General features: G+C 45.0%; 1 protein-coding gene across 1 annotated transcript; it reads left to right on the top strand.

Moving 5' to 3' along the window:
- Positions 1 to 451: 451 nt before the first annotated feature.
- LOC124664964 lies at positions 452 to 4975 on the top strand. Its single transcript, XM_047202373.1, has 5 exons — positions 452 to 473; positions 638 to 704; positions 1067 to 1200; positions 1866 to 2041; positions 4770 to 4975. Exons 1-5 carry the CDS (start codon positions 452 to 454, stop codon positions 4821 to 4823), a joined length of 453 nt encoding a protein of 150 aa, XP_047058329.1. The 3' UTR covers positions 4824 to 4975.
- Positions 4976 to 10810: the final 5835 nt, after the last annotated feature.

The following is a 10810-nucleotide window of genomic DNA, read 5'->3' as shown; positions in this document are numbered from 1 at the left end:
TTTGTATCTCCATGCCCTATGTATATGCACAATGTAGTTTTAGTACTCCCTCCGATCCATATTACTTGATGCTAAAATGAATGTATCTACAACTAAAATATGTCTACATACATCTATATTAATATCAAGTAATATGGATCGGAGGAGTACATCGATTTCCCTGTATGAATTTGGCATGATATATATTTGGTTTAGAATAGGGTGTACAGTGATGATATGGTAGCTGCTGGTGGTCTAATCAGAGATTATTCTTGCATAGCAGGCGCGGTCAAAAAAATACAAATTTTTCTTTCACGTTCTTCCCATGTTCATTGCAATATGGAAAGCTTTCTTGCAGAACCTCTAATTCTTGGTCTGCTTTTGTTGTTCAGTAATATCATGTGTGCAAGGGATCACATGGACGTTATTCACATTGGGGAGAGTACACATCTCAAAAGAATATAAGAGTCAGATGACGGCGCTCGGTGCCGGAGGTAGAGTTAATAGGAGCATTGCATGTAGTCTTGCACTTGCATAAATTTTCTCATGATTATTCGTTGTTTAGAGGTTGTCTAATCATTGGTATTTTCTCTAGGTGGGCTCGGATGGGAGATGTTTGGCAGGCAGTATACTTAACGGATCAAATCCAAAAATGGAGTCATTTCTCACATTCAAACATATACCTCCTACAGGCTACAACATGCTGCAAAGCGGGAGAAATGCAGGTATGGAAATGTTGCAAAGATATTGCAATTCCATCTGACATGATTCAATATTTTCTAGCACGATGAACTTTATCCTACATGGCTTGATCTTATTATAATTCTTATTATGAACTTAAGCTTTTGTATTTTAATCGTGGTGCTCAACAAAACTTCTTTGTTCATGTTTGGAGGAATAGAGGATGGGCACTTCCATAGTTTACACATCAATTTAAATTATGGGTTTAATATTGTTTCATGTAATACTTAATTGATCATGGCTCCTGCTTTTGATGAAATTTCTTGAGATTTGGACAAGGCTGCTTTAACTATATTTGACCATTCATCATTAATATGCTGATGGTAACAAATTTCATATCATTCAGGCTCAGTTCTCTCAGATGCGCCTGCACCAGTGACACCTTCCATGACTCCTCAACTTCCCATGTACCCTCCCATGGCTCCTCTTGGGCAGCAAGTCTTTTATGGGCAAGCTCCACCTGCTATGATGCCCCCTCAGGTACTGCTATAAGCTCTATTCTTATTTTAATTCTGAACTTAATGTTACCTACATGTTCTCCCCATGTAAGTGTAATGAAGGAGAAGCAATATATCTCCATGGTAAACAAAATAAGTTAGCACTAGGTTGTACAATATGAATTGTACTATTTTATCATACATGTCACAGGATTTTGGCAATGCTGTGTGTGTGTAAATAGAGATATTCTTTGGCAGTAATGGTTTAACAATAGGTTTAACACTTTTATTTGAGGAGAACAATATGAAGTGTTCAGTACCAAATGTATTCTTAATGCCATGTGTTCAGTCGGGAGTAATGGTTTATCACTTCGATATGAGTGAAAGAATATCAGTGTTCAGTATCAAATTTATTCTTAATTCCATGTGTGTTCGGTTGGGAAGGTACTCTGGAGTCTCGAGTTAAATTAAATCTGGCAATGTAGTACTCTTCACCTGCCAACATTATTGCATTAGCTCTTCTGGACTGGGATGGTCACATTGAACACCTTTTTGGCTGGTCTTGTTCATTTGACATTTCACTCGAAATTGTAGTCATTCTGTTCATTATGTTATATACATGCTTTCTAGCGGTGCTTAATTTACCTGGATGAACTTGAATGAAAACTATGAGCGCTGGATATTGATCCCATGTGTACTCTCATGTAGCCGGGATACGGTTTCCAGCAACAGCTTGTTCCAGGCATGAGGCCTGGTGGTGCCCATATGCCAAATTACTTTGTTCCAGTTGTCCAACAAGGCCTCAGGGTCCACGCGCAGGTATGAGGCGCTCTGGTGCTGGGTCTGGGCAGGGACAGCAAACTCCTCAGCCATTTCAGCAACAGGTTAGTAAAAATGCATTTCATGACTAACTCCTGCAATTATACCAATTCTAGGATGTTGTTGGGTGATGCTCGTATATAATTGGTAAACAAAAATCAGGTAGCAGACATGGTTTCATGTAGAATTGTGGATTATCCTAAATAGCCAAATCCACTTACCTTCTTGCCAAGAGAAGTATGCTGTGCTACTTTTTCTTATTCTCCAATCAGTAATACAGGATCAACATACCACACAACTCTGACGGTGTCGAGGAGGTGAACAGCTGCAACACCAGTTTGCTGAAGTTTCACCGCTCGGCAGCCCATCAGACGGCAGCCGACGGCATCCCTTTTCACACGAAAAAAAAGGAACACATCCTCCTCTCCTGCATCAAGCCATCGACCGTGCATAATAGATTCATCTACAAAATAAAAAAAATATTATGTATTAATTACAACGTATTAGATTCATCTGCAGAGAAATACGATTAGGGCAACGAAAAGAGCCTGCTGGTTTGGACTTTTATCTAAAAAAAGAGCCAAAACTCTTTTATATAAAGGAAAACGCTTCTGTTCGGCCGACCGAACAGAGCAAAAAATCGGTCGTTCCGTGGTCTCCCGACGCGTCACCGTTTACAGTGGGCCCACGCACCACGTCCCCTATCCCCCAACCTATCTTCTCTTCCATTGAGTTCATCCACTCATTTCCTGTCCACCACAAGGCCCTGCCTGCCTCTTCTCTGCGTGAGAGCACTAGGGGATACAGCGAGGCCGGCCAAGCTCCTCCCTTGCGAGGTCGCCGCGAGGACGCCCTGCTCTTCCCATGTCTCGAAGCTGCAGGGGCCTCCGCGCCTGCATAGCGATGGCGTGAGGTGAGGGGATTCCGGACGCGGGCGTTACTACGAGCCGGCGCAGCGACAGTACTATGTCGCGCCGCCACGAGCTGCCTCCCACCGCCGCTTCGAAGACCGCCTGCCTCCCGTCGCAACTGCACCAAGACGACGATGCACTGCAAATCGACCACCCCTCATGTGATGCAGCAAGCCGGCGAAGCCTGTTGCAAGCTGGGGCAGCAAGGGGCCACGACCTCTCACCAGATGTAAGTTCCAAAGGGATTTTCTCCTGGGGAGATTCTCATGTTCAATTTGTTAAAATAAGTTGTTGGATTCGTTTGAGATTACTGTAGAAAATGTCTCTGTAATTTATTGATAAGTGATTCCCACCATGGAAACTTCCTAATGTTTACATATTGAAATTATTTTTGTTTTCCTTGATACTTATTGTGGAAAATGTCTCTGTAATTTGTTGTAAAGTGATTCCCACCGTGGAAATTCCTAATGTTTACATCTTGAAATTATTTTGTTGTTTTCCTTCATAATTATTGTGGAAAATGTCTCCGCAATTTGTTGTAAAGTGATTTTAAAAAAGTGATTCCCACCATGGGAAATTCCTAATGTTTAAATATTTAAATTATTTTGTTGTTTTCTTTGTTAATTATTGTAGAAAATGTCACTGTAATTTGTTGTAAAGTGATTTCTCACGGGGGGGTGGGGGGTGGGATCTGATTGGAAAATTGTTGGTTTCTTTTGTTGGATTCATTGTTGATTATTGTTGTAAACATTTTTTTGTAATTGTTGTAAAGTGATTTCCACGGGAGAAGTTATAATTTAGTAGTATTTTCTTTTGGGAATTAGTGGCCATTTGTTGTGCTTTTTTGTTGTTGCAATGCTACAATTTTTTCAACCGATCCTACTATTCTTTTTCTTCGTGAAAGATCGGACTATTCTATGTGCTGTGAGAGCAAAATAAGGTGAGCAAACCCGTCCGCCTAGGTCCACCTTCGCTGTACATCGCTGGCAAGGAAAGCGACGTTTTCTGGCATATGAAAGTGACGTTTCAGGAAAGAAGGATCCAACTGACGTGGTGGCCTGATCCAACGGCAGACGGGACGACCGATTTTCCCCCCGAATCAGTCGCCCGACGCCTAGCACGACCCTTATATAAAAGGAGCATGCTGGCCTAGATCATACCAATGCCGGCCGGCCGGCCAGGGCTTGCTGCCTTGCTCCAATCCACACGTAAGCAGCTACAAGTCTAGCTCCTCTACAACATAAGCCATCGACCATCAAGGATAGATTCGTCAACGGAACCAAAAATAGATCATGTAGTATTGCAGCAGCATGTGTGAGATGCAAAGGTGCACATCGTGCGTGCATACATGTCTTTGGGCTGTCCGGCTGTGTGCACCATGCGATTCTTAATTCGGTCGATTGATCGATCAATGTCTGCATGATGTCTGCATCAGATGAAAACTTACCCGACGTTCACGGGAATGCATACACGCGGTGGCGGCCGTGAAATTGCCCTCACCTGAGTACGCGCTAGAATGCGCTAGAATACGCCAAAGGGCGGTGGATGATTTCTTTTGGCTGTGATGCGATTCTTAATTCGGTCGATCGGTCGATCAATGCCTGCATGATGTATGCATCAGATTAAAACGGACCCGACGTTCACGTGAGTCCCACTCAGCGGATCACGTACTGTACTAGAGCAGCAGGAAGTGCCAATTCTTGTACATGTTCTCGTTGTAGAAGCTCTATTAATTATCCTATGATGCTATTTTGATTGCTTGTGTTTGTTGCATGAAAGAGCACAGAGGATTCATGATTATTTGAACTTGTGTGTGGTACTACTTGTTGGGAAGTAGAGCGGGTTGAGAGAATATAGGTTTATTTTTCTCATGGTTTTGCAGGATCTTCACCACAACCAGATGAGCCGTCGACTTACCGGACCTACCAAGCAATAATCTTAGTCGAATATAAAATTTGTATTTTTCTTGTACGATTTTTTAAATGTCTAATATAGCTACATGCCATTTTTGAATGTAAATAAAGCAGGGCATTATATTAACATTGCATTCTTATGAGTTGCACTCTGAGTAGCATAATGATTGTTCAATCTCTTTGAGTCCATTGGAGTGACACGTTGGATGAGATGACTATGAAATACATTGTTGGCATAGTTAGTGAGGTGACTACAACAACGCAATGGTGAAAGAGGTGAAGTTGAGGGGCTTGTTGGAAAGGTGAAAAGATGAACATTTTCTTAAAGAGTGACATGATGATATTGATGTGTTCGTTGATGCTCTGGCCTGAAAATAAACTGATTGTAATTCTAATACCACTAATTAAGGTAACTCAATATTATCATCTAACATGTATTATACCTTCACTATGAGTTATTTTCCAGTTTGCATTGTAGATCACCTTCCAGGTTTTGCATCGTTTTTCATGTTCTATCATTGTGAAAGTAAAGAGTACATGGCATGGTATTTGACAATAGTAGATACTCAAACTCTCAAACAATGGTATTTGACAATAGTTTTGAATTTTTATAGTGAGTTGTGAATTATATTTGTGCATTGAGAAATAAAATTTGAGGACCCGTAGCAACGCACGGGCATTTGTACTAGTCTCATGAAAAGTCTGAGAAGACACCGTATTATTCACCAATGTACACTGTTAAAATAATTTATCTATTATTTAGTTGGCTGTAGCGATCTCATGAAAAGTTCAGAGATGTAGAGGTTTGTTCATCAGAATTTTGTGCCCACGTTGGCCGGTCCATGGAATCCACAAACGGGAAAGCAGTCCTGGAGGACCAGCAGGAGGCGCGACGGCTCGGTGATGCTGGAGGAGGTGCGACGGCGTAGAGCTCGTGAGGGGAAGCGGCGGCCGGGCAGCACGAGCTCCACGGCTCCCAACGAGCGTGGATCGAGGAGGGTGAAGCTCTCAGCGAGGCAGAGCTCCTGCTCGAGCGGAGGAGTGCGAGGAGGAGGCGGAGCTCCTCCACCGCGCCCCACAGAAGGAGCTCCTCCTTTGCGCCCCATCGGCGTAGCTCCAGGTCGAGCGAAGGAGACAAGGACGAAGCAGATATCCTCCTCGAGCGGAGGGATCTGCGGATGGCAAGTGATGGCCGAGGCGTGCGGCAGCGGGGACCGCGGACGGCCGGGAAGGGAATTAAGGACCTGATCAAGAAGAATTGTAATTATAAGGGGGTTTTCGTAAATTTACTCTCGACACTTTCCATGACATTTTCCATGGGACGGAGGGAGTACCTCCATGGCTCCATCCCAAAGTTTAAGGTTTATATTATTTTTAGAAAGTTAAACTATGTAAATTTAATTATTTTTTACTAAAAAATGTTAACATATAAAATATAATATCAATACCACTAGATAAATAATGAAATAAATATTCATATTATTTTTTCTAAACGAGGCAAAAAAAATTGCCTATCTCAAAATTAAGAAGAAAGGTGCCCAGTAAATTAGCGGAAAACCGGACGAAAACCATACTCGAGCAAAACCTAGACAAACACCGACACACGAAGGGCCCACCAATATATATTCATTTGGTATCTATAAAATATGATATTTGTTGTAGATTCTTCTAAAATTTCGGTCAAACTTACTTAGTTTGACTTCTAAAAAAAATATAGGCCTTGAGGTAGTACTACCATTTGTGATATGAACGGTACTATTAGAATTTTATAGTGGTGAGAAACACACTGCTGGGCTGCACCGACCAGAGTAGAAATCATGTAGAAGTTGGCCGTTGACGCAACATGGGGCGAATTTTGGCGGATCTTTTGCAGCTCCGCACAGTGTGCATGTAACATGGCCAAGAATTGGACTATTACACGTGAATTAATTACAATATGGGCTGCTTATATTGATTAATATGTGCTTGTTTACCAGGCTTCTGTCATTCTCATTGGTTTCTTAAGATGTTTGCATAATCTGAAATACAAGTGTTGTGAAACAGATTAAGAGTATGACCCAATTTCTGCATGCTTTTTTCCTTCGGCGAACGTGGCGTTGATGTAAATGTGCTTTACATGTGCAGGCAACTGGTATGACTTTGATGCTGGTCAACCTATGTTCGCCTTGATGTTTTACATCAGAAACAAGAGCAAGCAACTCGTTTGCTGCAGCCAACCTAACAAGATAACACAAAACCATTTATTTGGTATGTGGAGGGAGGTGAGGAACGGGCGAAACCGGATTAGATATTTGGAGGTTTGACATGGCACTAGGGCTGAGAAACTAGGGCAAGCCGAGCTAGGCCTACTAGCTATCATAAACTACTCGTGGAATCACATTCACATCTGAATCTGCCCACACAACATGCTAAAATTAGGATATCAGACAAGCCAAGCCAGGAATTTAGCTCTTTTCCAACTAATGGCAGCCAAAGCCAAGAAAACCACTTCTATTACCACCAAACCACGAGTAAGAAGCTATAACTGCAACAGCACAAAGCAGGAGTATGATCACTAGCAGCTGTACTGATCCATCGTTTCTAAGTTTGTCCACAATGTTACTAGGACAACTCGGCTGAAACTACAGCCTCCTACTGTATAAGATCTCCTAGATCGAGCAGCCAAATTAAGAGCATCTGGTTAAAGATCAAGGTACAGCCTGCTTCATCATACCCATTTCACAACCATAGCAGCAAGCAACCTAGCTTGATTTACACACAAATTTAACAAGGTCAGCAAACAGAAGGCAGGGACACATGCATACCAGTAGCAGCTAGCTCAAGGAAACAAAACATGCCAGAGTACAAGAATATCACAGTGCAATGTCCGCCACTTCCTGATACTCGCAGAATGTGCATTCATTAGGAAACCATAGCACACAGCAGGAATGCATATAAGGTCTCACTTCACAGCTGATAACATCACACACTAGCTATAGCCGCGACATATATTATTACACGGCCAAGAGAAGATTCACTTATAGTTTTTTAGCGTCGCGCTTTCCTCGGCCTTGCCCAGCCCGAAGGATGCCGAGGTACTTGTGCTGAGGATGCAGCATGATTCAGATGCTTCGCGAGCTGCACGTCTATCTTGGAACTGAAGTAGACAAGGTCCATCTCTAGCAGGGCATGCACGCGGTCGGTTCCATTTTCCGTGATATCGTGGTAGATGTACTCGGAGCGATCCGGATACACAATCTTCGTTGAGGAATGCACGCCATAGTAGCAGCGGGCTATTCACAAACAAAAACCAACCATGGTTCAGTAAGATAAGAGATAGAAAACACCTTCATAAACCAATCCAAATTTAGGTGCAGTGCATGCAAGCATGAGAAGACGTGGTACAAGCTGCAAGTATGAAGCAGATCGCATGACCCAAAGTACTAATCAAGTGCTATCAGGTACTAATTAGCCATGCGGCGGCCGAAAAGTAGCAGACTTACCCACATACGGGTAGGGTAGAGGGCAGCAGAAGTTTGGCTTTGGCTCACTTGAGGCCCAAAATTCGGCGAAGAATAGTGTCCTCTCAAGCTTCAAATCAGAAGTAGCCGTAAAGTTGACTTGGTAGTGCCTGCCAAGTCTGGGGGGGGCTTCCGAGCTTTCCTCCACACAAAAGATAATATCAAGTTTATACTTTGGTCCCTGCAACAAGCAAGAGTTGGTCAAATGAAGGTAAGGCGAATATACGTAGCAGCTAATGGTTGAAAACAACTTTGATACCTACCCAGAAATGCTTCGACGTGTAATCCTTCAGCACCTGTTCAATCTGTGAACGGAACCACTTCCTATTCTCCTCATAGTCTGATCTCTTATTTGCCACCATCTTCAAAGCCTTCGCACAAAGTCTAGGAGCTGGCCCTAGTACCGGTACTGGATGATTGCATGAATCCAACACGGCCTCCAGAACAGGTGTCATCTCATCAAGTGGCAACACAGTCTTACAAGTTCGAGCCCTAGTTATACAGGAGAGAAGCTTGTTTCGCTCATAAGGCATAAGCAGCAACTGCCGGTGCAGTTCACCCAGCTGAAGGGGCAGAGGGTGTTTAGCGACCGTGGCAGCTTCATGGAAGGGGTTTGTTTCAAGCCTCTCTGCCGATGTTGATGGTAACATGTCAACAATGTTGCATTCTGCACTGCAGAGTGTCTCCAGAGTAGAATCCGGCACTAAGAACTGGGGGTCGGCAAATTTGGCCAGCTCTGTAAGGCCCTTGAGGGAATAAACTTGTGAGGGAAGCAGCGCCATGGGGTCGAAGATGTCAATGTAGTTTTTCATCTTCCTTTGTTCAGGAAGTGGGAGAAAGGAGCCATGCATGTAGAACCAGATGGAGTTGACGATGATGTTGGAGACAGGGTCCATGGAGCCATAGCAGTGGCCAGCTATGAGGAAGCCGCGCATGAGGGAGCCAGAGGGTGTGGGCAGCAGCTTGAGAGCCTTGATGTAGAAGTTGTGAATCATACCATGGAGGTACATGTTGAGAGACTGCCGGTAATCGCAGTCGTCGCCACACGGGGCCTTGAACAAGACTGACTGGCGAACTGCTTCATCCAGGCAATCTTCTAGCTCATCAGACAGTTCAGACTGCACCGACCAGATGGGGCGGCCGTGAAAGCTGTAGGTGGTGCTGATGGTCCCTGCAGTAGGGATAGCTTCCGTTTCAGCCCCCATAACATCAAGGTTATGACCAACATGGAAAGCCAGTTTATCTATGGCATCATGGCTTATGCCGGTAACATAAAGCGGCCTCCTCACAATACGGCTGATTGCTTCAGCATCCTTAGCCATGATAGGAGGAGGAGTACCATCAGCTGAAAATTGCTTCTGTAGGAGGTCAAAGTCGGCATCTTTGAGCCGGATTGTCATGGCCTGAGCCAAAGTGGTGGGCGAACGGTGGCCTGCCCTGGTGGCCGCCCACTTGAGGGCAGCACACGCCCTTTCAGAGTCAGGGTCCAGTGGTTCTTCAACTTCAGCATACAGATCGTGTTGGATGAGCTTGAGGGCAAGGAGGAGATTGGCGTTGGCCCGGTAGAGGTATCGGATGGCCTGTTCCTCAGTGAGCCATCCGAAGTATGCCATGAGGAAGCCCACGAGACTGTAGTAGGACCTGCCTGCAAGCGATTGCCAGGCGTAGACACCGCTATTGGATTTGGCCAAGGTTTTGCCCACTAGTCTTTTGGACCTCTTACCGGCGGGTGGAGAGGAGGAAGCTGCTGCTGCTGCGGCGGCGTCTTGGGGGAGGAGGGCGAGGGTGTTGAGTATGATGTTGGAGACAGGGTCGAGGAGGCCGAGGCACAAGCCGCCGGTGGTAAGGAGGCCGACGAGGTCCGGCATGGTCTCGCAGGGCAGCCGATGGAAGGCCTCCTCGTAGAAGGGGACGATGAGGTCGCAGATGGCTTGGGGCAAATCCTTGTCGGGAAGAGGAGGCTCGACGGTGGGCGCATCGCCGCCGGCGCCTTCGGGGAGGCAGGTTGGGCTGTGTAAGCACGAAATAAGCCCCCTCCTCCTCCGAAGGGGAACAGCAGAGCTGGAAGAAGCGGATCCAGACGGCATCAGGGGCGATCCTGACTGCGAGCAGAGCTTGCTTCTTTTGCGTGGCATGGGTCTGTTCTGGGATGGCCGGTGGCGAGCAGCAAGCAAATCTTGCCCTTGCGGCGGGGGGGAGGAGATTAGGGTTTGTTTTGGCTTTCTTTCTTTCCCTTGCGGGAGAGGGCCAAGGCACGTTTTGACACTCAATCAACTCTACGTATATCAGATATACTGCAGATCCGTAGGTACAAACGCTACGGACCAGCACTGGCCCCTCTCACATCTCTGTTCCACCCATCAACATCCCACGCAAATCCTCCAAGACTTTGCTTACTTCACTTCTACCTGCCTAAAAGAACAATTTTAGATCAAACATAATTTGTCAGCATGTGGATTTTTCGAATCCAAAAAACATTGTACGTTGATCCGCCAAGGAACTGTTATTGG

The sequence above is a fragment of the Lolium rigidum genome, chromosome 6 (genome assembly GCF_022539505.1).
Source record: "Lolium rigidum isolate FL_2022 chromosome 6, APGP_CSIRO_Lrig_0.1, whole genome shotgun sequence".
Lineage (NCBI taxonomy): Eukaryota > Viridiplantae > Streptophyta > Magnoliopsida > Poales > Poaceae > Lolium > Lolium rigidum.
Note: the sequence above shows the minus strand (reverse complement) of the source record. Positions and strands in the feature narration are given on the sequence as shown.